Here is a 20493-nt window from a genome sequence, read left to right as displayed (position 1 = left end):
TACAAAAGAAAATGGAGCTACTATTTATTACTTTGAGATATATGACCTCTTACCAACATATTTAAAGCAATTTCCAAGTTAGTCTTTATCATCAAATGGAAATTTTATTTATATTTTCAACATGAAATACATTAAAATACAATGCTGGGCTGACATACATGCTTTCCTGAAAGAGGGATCAATTCTGTCTTGCATATTCTGATTTTAAATAGTTCCAAGTCCTATTTTAAACTTTTTCTGTACTCTGCTGTTCATGATAATTTACTCGTTATTTATAAAGCACCGATTACAGGCTGTACATAACTAGGGAGTGATGACACACAACAGAAGACAACAATTACTTGGCTGTGGATTATGAAGTGCTCAGTTGCATACACATTTCTTCAAAATTCAAAAGCCAGCTTCCTTGGAGTCATGAACTGCTTCACAATTTCATCTGTGACCTGCTTCCTTCTCTCCTGATGAGCTGCTACCAAGGGCTGCATTGTTTCAATAAGTACCTTCTTCAGCTCTCCTGTGAGCAATTCCCCGCTGGTGTAGGCCTGTCAAGAAAGTGTTGGTTGCTGAACATGGTGTCATTCACAAAAAGACTCAGTGATCAGTATTTCTTTAAAAGACAGATTTGGATTACTTAAAAGTAAGTACATGCCTTGGAAGATTATCTGGTATCACTCTGAAAATGAAACTTGCAGAGTTGCTTGTTGCCTGTTAAAACATTAAGGTAGCTGGCAAACTTTGTATGTGCAAGTTATTATAAGGACTGAATAAACTACATTCACTAGTGTAACTAGGAAATCCTGTAATTACTTGCAGGAAACTGCAATTTTCCTCCCCAGAATCCCAGTTCAAATAAACAGTCTAAGCCTTCATTTTCCTCAATAACAGGTACAAATTCTCATATTTTTCTCTCACTGCATTTGCTAAGAGACTAGGGGTGATTAAAATATCCTTTTTATAGCAAAGACACTCAGAATCTATGTTCACACATAGTCATATTCACAGTTGGTAATCCATTCCATTGCTCAATACTGAAATGCTTTAGCTTAGAAGCACAGGCCAAATTTATTGGTTCAGCCACATTTAGCAACCATGGCTGGGACAGTTCAGCTATATTTGAAATGACAATAAACATGATTGCCTCCCCTCATCATCAAGCCATTTGTAACACCTGCTCAAGGTGTAAATGCTGCTGATGTTCACTCAGCAAGAGTAAAATACATTAACAAGAACAATTGTTAACAATTGTTAATTAACAATTGTTAACCCTGGAATTGTAATTTCAGGGTGTGGTTTGAGGTCAGTATGTTTGAGGTCTGTGTGGGGGTGTTCAGCCTGGAGAAAAGGAGACTCAGAGGTGACCTTATCACCCTCTGCAACTTCCTGAAAGGTGGCTGTGGTCAGGTGGGGGTTGGTCTCTTGCACCAGGCAGCACTGACAGAACAAGAAGACAGTCTCAAGCTGCATCAAGGGAAATATAGGCTGGATATTAGGAAGAAGTTTTTTACAGAAAGGGTGATAAAGTTCTGGAATGCTCTCTAGGGAGATGGTGGAGTTACCATCCCTGGATGTGTTTAAGAAAAGACTGCATGTGGCCCTCAGTGCCAGGGTTTAGTTGAGGTGTTAGGGCTGGGTTGGACTCGATGATCTTTAAGGTCTCTTCCAATTTAGTCCTTCTGTGAATTCTGTTCTTTCTTTGCTTGTTAATTTGTTATAAAAACACCAATGCTACTTTCTCTGGAAGTGCCCTCTGGTGCTAGAGGTGAAGCAGCTGCACTGATGCTGCTACAGTGGGTGAGCTCACGTTTTCTACCCAGGTTCTGAGGCACCACTGCAGTGTTGCTGCAAGCTGTGGGCCAGGCTTTGTGCTCTGCAGCACAATTAGGCTGACACTCCTGCAGTGGTTGGAGATCAATGAAAAAAATCTCTTTAAGTCAAATGTGCTTCAGGTTTCCATGAGGAATTTACAACAGCACAGAAAAGAGTAGCTATCCAACCCTGCTCTTGTGTGGGAAGGAGTAGAGGGCTGGAGAAGAATCTGCAGCTCTGATTTTCTTGCAGCTGTTCCCAGCAGGAGAAAGCTGATAAACCAGTGTGACATGGGTGTTATCTACTGCAGCTCCTGCCTTCCAGAGAAAACACACCACCTAGTAGTGGTGAGGAAAGGAAGGGAAGTGGCTTGCTACCAGCCCTGGGGACAGAAGTCTGACAGACAGCCTTAAAGAAAAAGCAACATATATGAAGCAGTTTTTGCCTGGGATCAATGACTCAATTCCTCAGAGCTATTACATTTCTTGTGATGATGATAAAAAACCAAAACCCAGCAAGCTTTAGACATGTGCTTTTGTAGTTTTGCAGAATGTTTAGGTACTTTACAATGAGGAACAGGCAGAGTTTATTATACAATTAAAGCAACACTTATCCCAAGGTGACCTCATTTGAAAGGTAGAGAAGATACTGTCCTACAGTGTTGGAGATTCCTGTGAAAACACTGGGGATTTTTTTATTTTAAAGGAGATGGATTGGCCTGTGAGAAATAACACTGCAAAGAAACAAAAACTGAAATACTAATACTGAAACTTGAAAGGGATGGAGAGCATGAGAATAACACCAAAATTACCTTCCTGGAGAAGGTCCTCAGGAGGACTGAGGCACAGCTTTGTCCTCAGAGCAGGGAATGAATAACCCTGTGAGCAGTTTGGTTACTCACCTGCTTCAGCTGCTCAAGCCTGTCATCATCTTCCAGGAAGAAAGTCAGGTACATAAAGGACACGTCAACGTCACAGTTGCCTCCGTACTTCCTGTGCTCCTCAATGGTGTCCCTGCCTCCCGAGAAGGCGTGCTTGTTAATCTGAAACAGCAACAGGAGCTTGTTAATCTGAAACAGCAACAGGAGCTTGTTCATCTGAAACAGCAACAGGAGCTTGTTCATCTGAAACAGCAACAGGAGCTTGTTCATCTGAAACAACACCAGCAATCTATTAATCTGAAACAACACCAGGAGCTCCTGCTGTAATTCCCACCACAATCAGGATTACTTCACTGCAAACAGAGATGTGTCATGATCCTCCAAATTCTTTACTAAGGATTAGCTGAGGAATGAGTGGAACAAGTTAAAGCAGAGCCTCAGGACTGAAAAAAGGAGGTCATTAGAACCCAGCAGGGAAAAATGGCTATACACATACTCCTCAGACTGCATAATCAGAATAAAAATAAGTGAAAATTAAAAATAATCTACCCAAGACTCAGTAAAAAAAAAATTAAAGTTCCTTTTGCTGAAGTTGTTGGATAGAATTTGTGCTTACAGAAGATGTACTTCATGTAACAAAAATTAAGATATTTACTTTATCAAGAAGCTAATTTTGGAAGAGATGAAGAAGGCATAGAAAATCCTGCAGAAATCCTAGAGAAAAACTTATCCCTTTTTGTGGAAAAGAAAAACAAGAGAAAGCAAAGTTAAACATTACAAAAGTCCATCTAGAATGCTTAAAATCAGACCAATGCCCAATTGTTCAGTCTAAAAATGGAATGTTTGCTGACAGTCTCCCTTTCTTTAAGCATAGTTTCCTATAGGCAGATGAACAGCACTACTGAACAGATGTAATTGCTAATCCCATTCCCAATAAATTCAGAAGCCACTGGCCTATTTTGAGCATTTATACATATGTAGAACTCTCTGAGGATGCTAATCTTCCTACAAATTTAAAGAAAATAAATTGCTAAGTGGAGGAAAAAAAATATTTCTTAACCATATGCTGAGCTTTCATTTAGCTCCTGTATCTTTTGAGATACCATTATCAACCTGCCAAGAGACACATTTGCATATGAAGTAGGGGTTTTTTTAGTTCTGGTATCTAGGAGCTGTTATATATTTACAATTTATGAACATTCCTATTATCTGTATAGACTGTCTAGTGCTTTTTTGAATCTCTCCAACCAGCAAGTTACAGATGAAGTCTTGTGGCAAAGAACTACAATGAGAAATCAGGCACTGATGAATATTTTAAGGCAAGGAACTGCCATCTGCCACACACATCTATTCTTATATTGTAGGGCAGCCTGAATAGCTGTCTCAGCATCTGTAAAATGAAGTTTTTACATACTCTTCTGCACTGACCTTCCTCAGTACTAGATTATGCAAGCCTGTATGAAATTTTTTCATTGCCCTTTATCTCTACAGTTTGTGTTCTTCCTAAACAGAGAAGGATTAAATACAACATGACAGGTGAAAGCATTTTTTTGTTGAAACACAAAATGATTCCTTTCCTAATCTCAAATTCATTTCTTTACATATTCTGGCATCTACTCATTAACTGAGGGTTTCAGTGACCCATCCATAGTGATGCACTGATCTTTTTCCCCCTGAATGTCTCTGAATCCCTCAATATGTCTGTAGACATAAAATCTAAATAACACTTTAGGAAAACAAACAAGTAACTGAGTTGTAATTTGCTGATAGGTACAATAAGAATAGTTTATTGAAATGCTGCCACTCATCTCATTAGATTACTCAGAATCCTTTTAGCCATTCCCTATACATAGTAATTTTTTATCTTCTATAAGTTTTGAACTTCATTAATTAGCAATGTACCAATGATCTGAAAAATGCTGGAAGCAGTAATTTTTTTGTCCAGCGTAGCATTCTCACTTTAACCTTCATTCATGACCAGAAGTCACCTTTCCTAATATATTTTTTAATTTATTTGCTATAACAGTATTTGGTCTTTCACTAAAGCTGTATTTCCATAAAGACTTGTTTCTGATGGGCTTCAGGAGCTGACGTAAATCTCAGTTGGTCCACCATTACTCAACATTTAAAATGTTCAGATTTTCTTTATGTCTTTTCTATTCCAAGTAGCTAGAACTGGTTTTTTTCATCTTTTCAAGTAGTTTAAAGACAGTAGAATTAGGACTTATGAACGTGGATCTCATTGCAGATCATAAGTTACTTGTCAGGAAAGAACCATGGAAGAATGTTACCAATATTACCATTAACCAAGTATTCTCTATTCTGAAATTGCAGCTTATTTTTTTTAAAGCAACTCTGTAACTGTGCAAGTTAACTGGAATTATTATAACACAAACACATGAAGAATTCTAATTCTTCAAAACAGCACTGCTTAATCAGTTTCTACAAAAGAGAATGAAGCATTATGGGGTGGCTGTCAAAGAGAATTAATCCAAGCCTGCCCAACAGAAAAAACATTAACATATTTTCTTCTTGTTTTGACATTTATTTAATGCCTGGTTGCATGCCTACAAATTCCTTCCCAAGGACTGATTTTCATTTTCTTTAAATACCACAACACAGGTGAACTTTTGCAAAACTACATCATTTGACACCAGATAAAAGCAATCTTCCTTTGAACTTAGAAACAATCTAGGAACATACTCAGAAGAAAATTTCAACCCTTCTGAGTTAATATTCAGCATAATGTTTATTTGGAAATTGGAGTGAGCAGATTTCTTTGTGAATTAGCAGCAACAGATTCTCAAGCAGCAGGAAAGGTCTGACCTGTGTTGTAACTAACACCATGCAATGTTTGGTGCTCCCAACAAGGAGAGGCAGTCAAGAGAAAGAGCTGTGTATTAGGTTTACAACATGGTCTGTCAGATTTCAAAACTATGGCAACATAAGATTTATTTTAAGAGCATGAGCCTCCACAGCTCTTATTCTTACACCACTGCTCTGCAGGTATCAGAAAAACAAACATGTTTTGTACACTATCCCAGCTAATATTTGTACTATCAGACTAGCTGGTAAGGTAAAGTATCATATTTGATAGTTTAGCTAAATTTGCATAACTCAGTCAATTTCTTAAGATGCTTTGCCATGAAATGTATGGAAAACTCGATTCATACATGTTCAAGGAAAACACTTAAAACTCACTGTAGCCAGAAGGATCTCTGAAGGAAGTGCCAGACAGCTGAGGGGGAATCAAAGGAGTGTCAGCAGGAGCTATGGGCCAACCTCTGCAGCACATTCTGATGGAGCTGGAGACTCTTCTACCAATGGTACCTACAGACATGGCTCAGTGGTGGACTTGGCAGAGACAGGTTTATGGTTGAACTCTATGATCTTAAGGCTCTTTCCTGACCCAAATGGCTCTATGATTCTATGACCTCTCCTTTTTGTTGTAAAGTTTCATCCTATCAGGTTTCACAGGTCCTTACCTTTGTCTTGATTTGCTTGGGTGTATCAGTGAGGAAGATGGAGGAGTTTGGGTCACTAGCACTCATTTTGGTCTGTGCTCCTTGTAGGGCTGGGAAGAAGACTGAGTGGAGTAAGGCTGGTTTAGGCTGTCCAATTCTTGGTGCTACATCACGGGTCATTCTAAAATAAGGATCCTAAAACAACCAATAAAAGCACAGAATAAAGCTGAAAAATGTGATTTGAAATCAATTCTGATTGATGCTGACTCATTCATGCCATAAGAAGTGATGTCAAAAAACCAAAACCTGAAAAAAGGAAACAATGAAATATTCCAGAACCTGCTTTCAATCCAGTTCATTCAGAACACCAACAAACAAAATCCCCTTTTTTTTCCTTTTTCATAGTGCTGTACACTCTGATTCCCTTAAGTAATAGGCATATTTACAAAATTTTACATTAATTCAAATAGTTGCTAAAACTATGCTTAATACGGCTGGAGATGGATGAAAGATGAAAGCTTTCTCCCAAAGCATTTTAACAACCAGCAGAGAATCTGAACTAAATCAGCAAGCAAGCTGGCAGTGCTGTGCTGATGATGTGACTTAAAACCAAAGTGAAATTCTATTTCATAATATTGTGGCTGATTAATTTGATTACATCATCTTCCAGCATCTGTCCCTGTGACTAAAATAGCTAAAGATTCAGACAGTGCAGGATGTGATTCCTAGAAATACCACTTATTTAAGGACAAGACCCTATTGCTCTCATTTGAATCTGATGTTCTTTCAGTTCTCTAAATCTGAATTGTTAAGGTTCTGCAGCCTTTCTGGCAAACTATTTCAGTGCTTCTTTATTCTTACTGAGAGAGGGTTTTTCCCCCATGGTACAACAGAAAACTCTTGTGCTGCAAGTTGAGCTCATTCCATCTTGTCCAAGTTACCATGGAGATGGCCAAAAGTTTCCTCCTACCCCCATGTCAGTGTGCTTTTGCATAGATGTTACAGTCCTTGCTTTCCTACATGTCAGCTCAGTGTGAATGGAGCTGAGATCAAGAGAGATCCAAGACTGGATGAATACATGATTGTTGGGTTAAGCCTTCATCTTTTCAACTTTTAGGTCTTTCAGTTTCTACCCCAGAAAGGTGCCTGCAGGAATGTTTTACAGATGCCTTGAGACACCACCACCAAGCCTGAATGGTACAATATAAAACCAAATCCATGAAAACCAAACTAAGCAATATGATTTTCTTACCTGGTCAATAGCACATGGGATAAGACACTGAATATTCTCTTTGCCATTGAATATCTGTGGAAATGATGAACTGAAGGATGGAGCAGCTTGGATAGCAGGAAAGCTGATCTTACCTAAAAAACATGTTTGGAAAAGCTAAGCAATCAACAGAAGCAGTGATAAATAGAGAGAATTTTTTGCAGGCTGTAAAATGCACAAATGAATTATCCAAATACTTAGTTGAAGACCAAGCTCTATCTTTATCAAGCTCTGCTGCCTTATCTGAGGAAACCTTTTCACCTTTATCTTCTGCAATGTCAACAAACCTTCAACTGACATAGAAAAGGCAAGCTGTGACCACACTGACTTCAGCAAAAGTTCATCACTGCATACTCTCTTGATCATTGAACTATCTGCCCTTTCCAGAAACAGAATTGACTAAGCTTTCCATTTTTTTTCACTTTGTGAGAGAATGGCTACAGTCATCACATAAGCTTCCCTCTAAGATCTTAAATCACTGCTTTAATCACTCTGTACTCATGGAGCATCTCAGATATGCCCAGTTTTCTTTTTTATACAGGGCTTAATCCCAGTGTGGCCAACCTGGAGCTTATCAAAATCCTAACAGAACACACAGCAAGTGCTGGATTTTTACACACACACGTGATGAAGTCATAATCACAATACCATCTTTTATCAGAGCACTGCTAAAACATGTGGAAACCTGTTCCTTGGTTACAGTGAAGGCTGAAAGTTGTCACTGGCCTAATTACTGGATGAAGAATGATGATCCAGGATTTAATGTGATTTTTACACAGAATCTTTTCTCTTGGCCAGGTGACAGAAACTGCAATTGCAGTGAAGTAAATGGGAGACTTGAGTTACTTGATAATTTAGGCTATTCAGCACCCAACTTTTTTCAAATATGTAAATGCCTATGTGTATTAATGCAATCTTTTCTGATAAGTTTCTTTACAAGTTTGGCATAGAACTTTCTAGGGGGTAAGATTGCCTATAGCTCCAATCATTGTGACAAAAGAATAAAAAAGAAAATAAAAGAAAAATTCGTTCTCTGTTTTGGACTCCTTAACATTTGTGTTTTGTACTTTGCTGTTACTAAAGTCAAAAAGGTGGAAGTTATGCTAGAAATTTCATTGTAAAGCATGTTTTATTCTGAAGCAACAACAATAACATCAGAATCTGCCTAGAAACATAATCCTCCTGCTTTTTCTGCCTGTTTCATGAGTGGCACACTAATCTCTTTAAACTCTTATTTAAAATAGCTCAACTGAAAGTGAAAGCAAGCACTGCTTCTTGTAACTCGTACAATTTCCTACCAATGCAATCACTGTCTGTAAAGCCAAAGATTCCTTTCACTTGGTTAAATGTGACATGCTTCTGAACTTTGACAATGTTTCTGTAGAATCCAGCACTTGTCCTGTGAGGAAAAAAAAGTGGAAAAATAAAATGAGAAGAGGAGGAGAGTGTATGTACAAACTTTGACTGCAAAAGCAGAGAACATCAAAAAAACCTGCAGGATTAAGTCTCAGTTTCAGACTTTTTGTGGCCCATTGAGATGATAATTAGAGAATCATTTACAAACAGGAATTTCATGCCTTGAAAGTTTAATTTATTCTTCCCTTCCCCCAGTAATTACTACAAAGATTCTTTAAACTTCACTCACTGCTGTATTATTAAAATAATTGACCACAACAAGTTGCTGCAATGCCTTCTATTAAAGCCAATAAAATGTAAACACATCTGAGAGATTTTGATACCATCTTAAGCAAATCAATCAGGAATTTTCTTGGTGGTTTAGGTATGTTTACATTTCAGCTGGTTTAATATATTTTTCATAATTTACACATTGCACACACAAGTATTTGTTCATATGTTATACAGGAGAATGACAATAATATATATAAAATGTTAGACAGCAGAAAAAATATGTTTCCATTTCAAGTCTTACAAAATTTGTCCCAAAGCTTTCAAATTTAGACATACTTTTAAGTGTAGTCAAAGTCAGAGAGAAAATACAGAGAAAAAATAGACACTTTTTTCATTATACTGCTCAAAAGAAATTCCTACTTACCCTAAATAGTCCAAATCTGAAAATATAAAGGTTTTATTGACATCAAAACCACATGCAATGATGTCTTTTGCATTTTCTTTAGCATATTCATATGCCTTCTCAATTGTCATATCCTTCCAGAGGTATTTCTCATCATCAGTTAACTGTATTACCAAGGGAACATCAAATACTTCTTGAAGCCACCTAAAAGAAGCAGACATGTTTTATCCTAAATGAAGCTAAAATGAAGATGTAAATCATGCAGCTAAAATATTTTTATATATTTAAACAGTATGTGGAGAGGTCTGCTCTTTTCTTTGTATGTTTATATTTATGTGAACAGATACAATGTTCTATACAGATGATAATGACAACTTAACTGGAAAAAGCTTCCTGTATGTTTCCCGTACACATGACAGAGCTCACCAGTTACAAAGGAACCAGAATTCACCTTTCTGAGCCCAATGTCTCTGTCCTGCTGCTGCAAGCAGCACCTTACAGAGTAATGTTACTGAGTCTTGTAAGGAGCTGGTTTTTAGGAACAGCAGAAATTCTGAGGAGTGCCACATGGCTAAGAGAGTAAGGAAAAGGGCTTTATGGTGATGCAGGGATTGCGATCATTTCAGTGAAAATGTAAGACTGAATTAAGTTCATTAATATTTACATAATCAGATCTCCTTGCAATGTATCCTTCTGGCAGTTTCACAAGCCATATTTAATGTTTCTTTTGAAAAAAAAAATGCTTTGATGAATACAGCTGGTAGAAACAGCTTACTTTGTGAACAAAAATGGGATGAGATGACCAACGTGCATTGCCTGAGAGGATGGCCCTCTGCCTGTGTAAAGGTAAAAGGGCTTCTTGTTTTCATAAGCATCAAGTATTTGGTCCATATCTCTAGAGAAAAAAAAAGAAAACAAGATACAACTCTTTAGCAAGAAATATCTACAGTAAAATACCTTTATTAAAAATCTGAGTGTTTTTAAAGCCAAAAGTATTTATAAATAAATTACAGTATGTTAAAGGCCCTAGAAATAATAAAGTTCTTGTTTAAGAAAAGCCTGGTCTCCTTCAGTCTTCATGGGAGGAAAAAAACTCAAAGAAAAATTAAATCAAAAGTGAAAATTTAATGTTGAAATTGTGCAGCTTTTAAAATTACTTCACTGGATAATAATCTCTAGAGCCCAGCAAAACAGGGACAGGTTCTCAAACAGGTTCAACCAAGCAGCTTAGCTGACCTCTGGTGGAGGCCATTTGCTCTCAGCCATGCTCAGGCCCTTCTGTGAAGCCTGCTGGTGCCCACAAGCCCCTGTGTGCTAACATTAACCTGTGAAGGTCACTGGCAGGCTCATGCTTAGGATTATTCCCTGAGCCCTTTCTGTACCACAAACAGATGCATGGGAGCCCTGCTGAAACCAACAGTGGCACCTGCAGTTCTCTGCCTCTGGCTGCTGACAGAGAGACAAAATGAGCCTGCACTCTGAGCACATTTCTGCAGTTTGGGGTTCCTGAGGACACAGCACAAACCCACGCAATCAAGAGTTTCGAGTGTTGCCAGGGGAAATCTGCAAGAGTTGCTAATTTCAAATGGCACAGTAGGTTTGCCTTGGCATGAAAGCACATGGTTTTTGCTAGTTACAGGCCTCTCCCAATAATTCTTGCAGGAAGTCTGCCCAAGAGGACCTTTTGAAGTTTAATAAAAGAAAAACTCACCTGTGAGAAAAAAAGATTCCTCTCCGTAGAAAGTGGTGAGGTTTTTGCCCAATGGCTCTTTCTATTCGATTTATCAGATCTGTGTCAATTTTACTGCTGCCAAACCGAACTACAATCATAAAATGTTAAAAAAAAATTAAAATGAGCACAGCACAGCTACAACCAGATCTTGGAATACCAAGAACATACCAATGCAGGCTAGATTAAAAAAGACATCTTCAAGTCAAATAGTCAATTTTCCTGATTCTAGCCTGAAGACCCAGCAGTCACCTCCAGCATTATCTCTATGCTAGGAGGCTCAGCTCACTCAAACTTGCAGTATTTCTCCATCCACAAATTACTGTAATTGCAGCCTCCTTACAGCAGTAGCATTGATATTCCAAGCATTGCTATTCCAAGCAAAACACAAGAAACACATTCAGATCACCAACTTGGCCTAAGCCATACAATAAAAATGCTTTAGAGGCTCTGAATGTTTCTCTTTTGATGTCCAAATTTTCTGCTATCAGACAACATCTTTTGCTTTCACTCAAATGACATCACCAACCCCAAATACTCTTCTGCAAACTTAATTCTTCTTTAATATGTATATGATTACAGACACTGCTCCCCTCAAGAGGCTTGAGAAGGAAATGCATAATGTTCTTCATGGCAATCAGTATGTCTTATGAGTTGGTGGTTTAGGAAAGGCTGTGATAGAGTAAAATAGCAGTATTTTCCACATTCCCAGTAATTTTGGGATTTTAACAATCAGGCCAATGCTCTATAATTTATATTTGTTTGAAAAAAAATCTGTGCAATAATCTACTGTTTGCTACTATTTTGCTCTATTCAATACTAGAATTATTCAGCATTGCACTAATGAAATGCAAAATGAGTCACAAAATGGCAAATGATAATCTGAAAGAATGCTGAAAAGAGACCAAATGAGCATGAAAATGATTCAGCACATCAACAGCAACTGGTAAGAGGCTAATCTGACATCAACAGAAAACATGAAAATGCCCTGGATTAACTGGGACCGGCTACCCTAGAAATATTTGTGTACTGTCATAGCAAGTGATTAGAAAAGCTCTCTGGGGTATAGAACATTTCACTGGAAATGTCGAAAAAGCTTTATTAAACATTCACAGGCTGCACAACTCCCTTTTCTTTGCCCATGTTCACCTTTTCTGTTAAAAAATGGATCATTTTTCCCTACCTCTTTCCTCTTATTTGAGTGCTCAGAACATCTTAGGCTGTCTGCTCACAAAGAATCTGCCTTTCTAAACAGCTTCTGACAAAGACTCTGCTCCTAAACGAGCTTTAAAAAAATTCCTAATGTGCTTTTTATCTCAGGTGTTCTAGCTTTTACCAAAATACAGCTTTCAACTCACTGTGCAGAAGTCCTGAGAACTGCCATTTTCAAAAGCCTATTTGCATTTGTTGAAATTCATTGTGTACTTTTCCTCTTTGCCACTGCCCTGTTATAACTACATAGAGAAATGTATACCCTAATATTTGTCACACAGTAACTCTGGTGACCAGGCCAGTCTCAATGATCTCAGAACAGCCATGACTACAGGGAGAGGCTGCTGGAGGCTGGAAAAATGCAAATGCCAATCCTACCTTAAAGAAAGGCTAGAAGAAGGAATTGTGGAATTGAGGTGGACAGGCCAGTCAACCTCACCTCAATCTGTGGGCATGTGCTGCAGCAAATAATCCTGGAAATCATTCCCATTCATTAAATATCTAGGGATGTTTGCATCTAGCACTTAGCTGACAGAACCCTTCTTCCCAGAATATCTTCAGGCTGGTTTTTTTTGTGCTACCATATATTTATAATTGCACATCTAGGACAAGCATTTGAGAAGAAGACCTCTTTCAATTCACACACTGCTTTCATTTTTTTTGTGTTTGATTAAACATAAGCACAGTGGCAACTTTCTCAGGTTCCACAAGTAACAGAATGTAGGTGGCACAAAAATTTCCCTTAGGGTAGGAGCTATCCAATGTAACAACACCTTTAATTGTTATTTTTAAAAAGAAAAGGAAAAGAAGGAAGCTTATCAATAACAACCAGCTACTGCTTCACATCCTGAAGTGCCTAGGCTAGCATTCTCTGAAACATTTCCAACACAGCACTTAGAACAAGCAAAATGACTCATTTATCAAATTCACTAATCTGAGAGTAGTGCAAAGAAGTAAAAACCTTTTAGGTTAACCCACACTCTGAGGAAGATGAAAGGTCTTATGAACACAGTTACAAGAAAAAAAGGGCATGAACTGATTTATGGTAAATAGTTTTTAGGAAGATCCTGAGATTGTGCCATCACAATTGTGCAATTGTTCCTTTTCTAAAATGCTCAGGACTCCTCCTTCCAAGAAAAAAAACCCAAATTACTTCTCTGTAACTCTTATGCAAGTAACAAGATCTTTTCCACTTCCAGATTCTAAAAAATATTTTTTTTTCCTTCTCTCAACCTGACCTATATTTTTCTTTGCACACTTCTCCCTTTCCCATTTTCTCTTTCTCCTGTTACCTCCTGCAGACTCAGCCAATGTGTGCATACATTTGACACAATCTCTCAGTAACATCACAAAGAATTAAAATAATGCTGACACAAGCAACTGTCCCCAAAGCAGATACAATTACTGCAACATAAGGGTGTATGCTCTACTGTGAGCAAAAACTACTAAGCAGACCTCAGCAATGTACAACTGAGGTACTAAACAAGAATTGAAGAGTGACAATAATGAAAAAGGAAAAATAGAGAAATTAATATTTCATTATAGAAGTTTCTATGCTAGACCCAAACAAGTTATTAAAACAGCAAACTGTAAAACCAATAAGGAAATTACCTAGACCTCTGTTTCTTTAACTACAAAACTTTGCAAGTTTTGTAATAACCCCATCTGAAACACTTTCCATTACACTGCATGTTTTTGAATGAGCTGCAACTCCTTCACTGCAGCCAGCCCTTGGCTGCCTGTAAGTATGCCTTCTGAAGAAATCATGAGACTGAACAGATTTCTGCATTACCCTTGGATCATTCCTGCCCTCTCCAATCTATAGGTGATGTGAGGAGTGGGTAGGAGGAATCCTTCAGGCTGCTGAAAATGCTCTTCTGCATTCCAGCCACTGAATACTCAGTCAGTGTCTTCACTAGTGTAATTTCTAATAACAATCCTTACACCAAAAAACAAACCACACCAAAACTTGGATTTTGAACTTAAAGCTTCCTGGCCAAGTATTTAAATCTTTCACAGGAAATCTCCACCTGGGACATTTGCATCTCTTACAGCAAATTCTTTAGACATGGAAATGCTAAGATTAGACATAAATTAAATGTTACCTATGATGTTTTGATCTGGATTTGTTATGATGCCTTGCTGTTTCTGTGGTCATTAGGATCACTTTACATAAATTCCTTAGTAGCAGTGAAGGAAGAGTTATACCTATGAGCTTGTCATAATCCACGCCTTTAGCATTTGATGTCTGCACATTCCAGGGATCCACTAAATCCTCATCCTCTTCTTTAGTTGTACCATTGTTTATTAATAGAAGATCTTTTGGAGGCAAGCCTGCCTGATAATCTTGTCCTGTTGTTGTTTTATATGACAGTTTTAATGATAAGAGCATCCTCACTGCTGCATCAATCTCATCCTGAATAAAGGAAAAAACCCAAACAATTGTTTGCCTTAATATACTTAAAATAGAAAGTTACATTAATGACCCAACCTTTCAAAATCCCACATCCATGCTTTGATCTGAATTGCATCATTAATAAACCCTAAACTCTGTTTTATTTACATGCTTTCAGCATCAATGTCAAGTGTAGAAGAAAAGCAAATACTTATTCATTAGAATATAAATCATCACCATTACCAAGATATTTAAAGCAGCTCTGTCTTGCTTTTCAATTTCTGCCTAGGAAAAAAAAAGCTTGCTTGTCTTTCAGAGGTATAACAAGCTTAGCACTTTTACCATAAATTTCTAAAGGTATAAAAATAATATATAAATTATTATCAAATTTACTTTACAATGGCTCACCTTAAAACAATTTATTCATTACAATTCATTGACAGACTGGAAGAACACTAGAACAAGAAGTTATGGTTATGACCTCTCTAATATAAAGCTATTGTAAAATCTCATGCAAGCAATAAATAGAACAACACTTTATTTGACTCCCAGTTTTCAAGGCCTTCTCCCACAGGCAACACATTAAGAAAGCTCATTTTAAAACTGAGCTCTTCTTGCCAAAATAGTGATGACACAATAGGGAACCTGAAATAAATGGCAAATTACTAAATTATTCAAGGGAGATTAAGAAGGAACTGTCAGTGCAGTTATAGGAAGACATATTTGATAATGTCTACAATAATGCCTGGAGAAAATTTTCACGAACCATCTAAATCCAGAGAATGCAAGTGACATAAATTTACTTGAGAAATAAATGCCTTGGATCCTATCACATGGTATGGCAACTGGCTGAAGCAGATTTCCAAGCCTAGGACTCTGTTCTTACTTCAAGAGTAAAAACTTCAGTCTTGCCAGTGACTACCTGGCTCCAGGTATGCCACAGTTCACAGAATGGACATGAACAGTTTTCAACAAGGGTTTTTCACATCACAATGCAAAATAGATCTTAGAATGATAAAATTCTTCACCACTCAAAGACATACCTAAACTGAAAAAAAATGGGTTCAAAACATGAAATGCAAATACCTTTGGTGCTTTTCCTGCTTTCAGTGCTCTGACTTTTTCTCCTTGTTCAGTCACTCTTTCAAACAGCTGAAGTGGACTCAGAGACTTCAAATCACAGTTGGGGCTGTCAGCCATTTTGCCAGACTGCACAAAGATCTGTTTAGGTACAACTCAACTGAATTTATCTTCTGCCAGCTCTTTGGCTTGGAGATTCAAAACAGCAGCAACAAACAGAACTGCAGGGCAAACAGTAGTATGTTTTACTCTTCAGTGTAAGTCTTCAAGATTAGGTGAACAGAATAAGAAAATAAAAACTATACTGATCCCTACCATATTCTAGTCATATCAAATTGATAAATGTGGAGACATGACACAGTGAGCTTCAGTTTCACACAAAAATGGACAGACTGACAAGAGTACCAGGTAAATTTAGACATCAGTGTTCATGTTGTCTGTCTATGTATTTAACACTAGAACACCTTTTCCAAGTCAAATTCCTGGCAAAAGAGAAATAATTAAATACAGGTATATACAATTCAGAGCATCTCAGAACAACTGGCAGAGGATATCTGATTCCTGATTAGTTAATGTTCCTGCACTGATACCCTGGCAAATCTGGGATGATGAGATGTTCATAACTACAACATGGAATTTTTTTTTAGCATTTGTAATAGAGTGTTTCTGCCCAAAGAAAGATACACAAGAGCAAAGCTTAGTCATCTTTATGGCTTTTCTCCACAAGTCACAAAACACATTGATCATTGGTGAGAAATGTTGCTTTCCAAGGAATCCTTGGGTCAGCAATAGGCTGAAAATGTGCCTGTGTTTCTCAGAACTATGCAGGAAAAGTAACAGGAGATGGCTACAGATGAGGAGATGGCTGAGACTAAGAACACAGCAGTGTGCTCAAGCACGCTCTGCCATGCTGTGCCCATGGAAAAAACTCCTGACCTGCAAAGGTTTTGTCTCTCTGGAGAGACCCCCCAGCAAATTCCTGATCCACTGCAGTGCATGGAGCACAGGCTGATTGAGGGTTGGCAAAAATACATGTTCTTTTGGCTCCCTTTTCCCAGAATTAAAGCAAACAAAAAATCCAAGCAAAACAAAACCAACTAATATAACAGCTGCATTAGCTGTACAGCAGTACTTCAAAGCCTTCCTTTTACAAAATAATCAGTCTAATCACAACCTTGGCTATATGTACACAGTGCTTATTTAAGCTGCTACTGTAAAAAGCTTTCACCTGCCCAGCAAGCTTTGAAGGTCGATTTGGTAACCAGGTGGTTACCAAAACACACCTATCATTAGGGCTTTGTTCGCCAGTCAGCTGCACTATTCCCACATTTCAGCTGCAGTAGAATATCCTGAGAAAGTAACTGAGAAGTGGATACATCCACTTGTTAATGTAATTTGTTTACTCTATTAACCCTTGGATTACTATACTTAGATTACAAAATAATACTTAAGCTTTTAACCTATTTTGATCCCTTATAACTTGACTTCTTGCAGTTTGAAAGTGTGACTAAAAAAAGTAATTTGAAGCAGATCAAACAATTTTTGATACATTCCTGCAATTTAATTACATATTTTTATTTAGATATTGCCTTCCTCTTCTTCAGGAGCAGAGAATATTTTAAGTGTTAAAGAAAGTACAGAATAAATACATATTAGAAAATGTTTATGAAGATAAACACACACCCTTTCTGTAGGAACATGTCATTTATATTTATAGACTTCAAATTTCACAAAGTAATAAAAGCATAAATACGAAATATAATACAATAAATATAATTAATATAATATAATAATTTTCTTCGGTGTAGAACAAATTGTGACTCATTGCTTTAACTTAATTCCTTACAGAACAGTCTTACTGATGGATTGCCCCTGTTCAAAAAGGCTGAAGTGACAGCTGACACTTGCACATGTACTGGAAAGCAGCAAACCAGACCCCTTAAAATGTATGGAATATTACGGATTTAAGCTGAAAAGAGCATCTCAAATGAAGGTGCATCTTTATTAAGAAGTAGCAAAAATAGTAGTGCAACAAGACATGAGGATATAGTGACTATAAAATGCAAAACTTATGGACTACTGCCTACAGGTTATCTCTATTTACCTCAGCACTGCCCCTATTTCCTAGTGGAATCCAAGCCAGGAATTAAGTGATGAGGAACATAGGTCTTTACCTTTTGAAATACAATAATGCAATTGTGAACCACTAAAAAAAAAAAAAAAAAGTCTGGATATTCTACTATTTATCAGGATTTTTTTTCTTGCTTTCTTATTGATATTATAAAAATTAACATTCCCAGATAGATTACATACCATAGGCAAACAGATCTGAAGGAAAAAAAAAAGATGGGAATTGGAGAATAAGCTATTAGGCTATTTAAATCCAGAGTACAGAATGAGCCAGTGTGAACTTGAAAGCCAAGATATGTGTGCTTTTTCTACTCATGAAATGCAGGGAACTTATAATGGGTACTGCTCCTGTGACCATTTCAAAATATTAAATTGCTATGAGACAAAGCTCAAAAATAATCCTTGGCAAAGGTATCAGAAAACTACTGCATCTTCCTCCCTTTCCAACTGGCTGACCATCACAGCTCTATCATCATTTTCACTGTCTGCAGTCTGATTTGGTAATTTAAAGACCTGAGAATGAAAAAACAGGGTTTCACACTAAGTTATGAAGACAAACATTGCATGGAAGTACATTATGACTTTCAGAGATAACAGACCAGAACTAGCTCTCATGAGCAAATGAAAGAATGTGAGACTAAGTCTAAAAGCACTTACATTCCTGAAAACTGTTTTTCCTCCTGTAAAACAAATCAAAACAAAAAAAGAAAAGTAAAATTAAAGTAGGTAGAAAATAAGAACTGGGCATCCAGACATATCATGGTAAACAGGCCTTGAGAGGCACTCCAACAGAGCTGCCCTTTATAGCAGACCTACCTTCCCAGTCACGGCACACTTCAGTTTATGCACGGAATTACAATAAAAGACTGCAAGACGATTCCCGAGATGACAGATAACATGACCATTCAAAGAATGAGGAGTGACCAGCACATGAATCTTGGCTGTACTGCAGCTGTATCAGAGCAAAGCTCCCGTGCAAGGACCGGCCGTGCCCAGAATTACTGCCCACAATGACTCCTCATCCCTGGCTCCCCGAGCCCGGCGCCTGCAGCTCGTGCCCCGCCCTGCCCGGGCACGGCCACCGGCCAGCTCTGCCCTTCGGTGCGTTCTGCAGTGCCCGGGCCACCCGCGCTGCCCTCCCCAGGGACAAGGGCAATTCCACCTGGCCCTGCGGCGAGGCAGCCCCGCAGGGAACGGGGGCGAAGCCTCGAGTGCATCACCCAAGGGAAGGAGAGAACGTGCCCGGCACAGCCCCTCCACACACCGCTCACGGGACGGCAGTGACCACCCAGCCAGCCCCTGTCCCGCCCGCCGGGGTCTCTCCCCGAGTGCCCATTCCGGTGCCCATCCCATCCCGGCCGTCCCGGCGCTCCTCACCCGCCGCTCCTCTGTCACCACCATTGCATCACCCCAGCCGGCACGGCCGGTGCGCCTCCCGGCTGGGAAACACAACCCCCCCGGAACCATCGCCTCACACGGTCCTCCCTCCTGCTGCAGTCCCCAGCCCAAGGGAGCGCTCTCCATTCCGCTCGCAGGGCAGACGAGGAGCTTCTTCCCGCTCCGGGGGCCGCGGTCTCACTCTGCACTTCCCAACACACGGCCCAGCGCGGGGGCTGCGGCACACGGAACTGTTTCAGTGCGGTGCCGTGTTTTCGGCCGGCGCGTGTTTAGAAGCGGCGCAGCGGCGGCCGGCAGGTGAGTTCCGGGCGCGCTGCCGGGAGCGCAGGTACCGCGGGGGTGGCACCGGGAACCGAGACCGGGAACGGGAATCGGGACAAGGAACCGAGACCGGGAATCGGAACCGGGAATCGGGATCGGAACGGGGCCGGGGGTGTTGTTCCGGCATCACGCGTGTCCTCGGCGCCCGGGGCTCTGGGGAAAGGCGAAGGCTCTGCGGGAGAGGGAAGGAGCGTTGTGTTTTCTCAGTTGCCGGGGCCCTCCCGGGGCCCCCTTCCTCGGGTGGGGCTGGACAGGGCCGGGTGTTCGCAGCAGCGTCAGGGCTGGAAGGGCTCTCTGGAGGTTATCCAGGCAGGGTCACCCAGAGCGGGTTACACAGTAATAACGCACCAGTGTGGGTGCTGGATGTCTCCGTACTGGGAGATCCACGCCCGCACTGGGCAGCGTGTCCCAGTGCTCTGTCACCCTCCGTGAAAAGAAATGATTTCTCGGCTTGGGGTGGAACTTCTGTGTTTTAGTTTCTGGCCATTGTTCCTCGTCCTGGCGGTGGGCACCACGGAAAAGAGCCTGGCACCATCCTCTGTGCCCCCGCCTTTGGGACATTTGTGCGAATTGATGCGATCCCCTCTGTTCTCCAGACTAAACGCGTCTCCCACGGTCTCTCATAAGGGAGATGCTCCGGACCCCTCGCCATCTTTGTGGCCTCCACCGAACCCTCTCCATCAGCTCGTTCTTTGTCCCTCGGGGCTGTGGAGGCCCGGGGAGGGCTGTGCCCCCCGGCCCCGCCCGGAGCGACCCGCGGCGCTCTGTGCCTTGTC

The 20493-nt window shown here is 39.7% G+C and overlaps 2 protein-coding genes across 3 annotated transcripts in view; one reads left to right on the top strand and one right to left on the bottom strand.

Annotated features, from left to right (window-relative positions):
- Nucleotides 1-78: 78 nt before the first annotated feature.
- Nucleotides 79-19430, bottom strand: WARS1 (tryptophanyl-tRNA synthetase 1). Its single transcript, XM_064715930.1, has 12 exons — nucleotides 19376-19430; nucleotides 18656-18678; nucleotides 15875-16089; nucleotides 14602-14809; nucleotides 11164-11272; nucleotides 10228-10347; nucleotides 9474-9656; nucleotides 8719-8819; nucleotides 7403-7515; nucleotides 6172-6345; nucleotides 2708-2848; nucleotides 79-542 (listed from the first exon to the last, which is right to left on the bottom strand). Exons 3-12 carry the CDS (start codon nucleotides 15986-15988, stop codon nucleotides 384-386), a joined length of 1422 nt encoding a protein of 473 aa, XP_064572000.1. The 5' UTR covers nucleotides 15989-16089; nucleotides 18656-18678; nucleotides 19376-19430; the 3' UTR covers nucleotides 79-383.
- Nucleotides 19414-20493, top strand: part of WDR25 (WD repeat domain 25) — a 62153-nt gene continuing 61073 nt past the window's right edge. Inside the window, exon 1 of one of the 2 annotated variants that reach the window (XM_064715927.1) lies at nucleotides 19414-19693. The gene's annotated coding sequence lies outside the window, so the exon portion shown is untranslated. Of the gene's footprint in view, nucleotides 19725-20493 lie in introns of both variants that reach the window. The other variant, XM_064715928.1, reaches the window with a different exon arrangement.

Source organism: Zonotrichia leucophrys, chromosome 5 (assembly GCF_028769735.1).
Source record: "Zonotrichia leucophrys gambelii isolate GWCS_2022_RI chromosome 5, RI_Zleu_2.0, whole genome shotgun sequence".
Classification (NCBI taxonomy): Eukaryota; Metazoa; Chordata; class Aves; order Passeriformes; family Passerellidae; genus Zonotrichia; species Zonotrichia leucophrys.
This window is presented reverse-complemented; position numbering and strand designations above follow the sequence as displayed.

Excerpts from the sequence above, each read along its gene's own strand:
- WARS1 (XM_064715930.1), bottom strand. The coding sequence starts at position 15,988 with ATGGCTGACAGCCCCAACTGTGATTTGAAGTCTCTGAGTCCACTTCAG. Across the intron at positions 14,810-15,874 it reads AAGCAGGAAAAGCACCAAAG|GATGAGATTGATGCAGCAGT; the intron begins GTATTTGCATTT and ends TCCTTTATTCAG. Across the intron at positions 7,516-8,718 it reads TACAGACAGTGATTGCATTG|GTAAGATCAGCTTTCCTGCT; the intron begins GTAGGAAATTGT and ends CATGTTTTTTAG.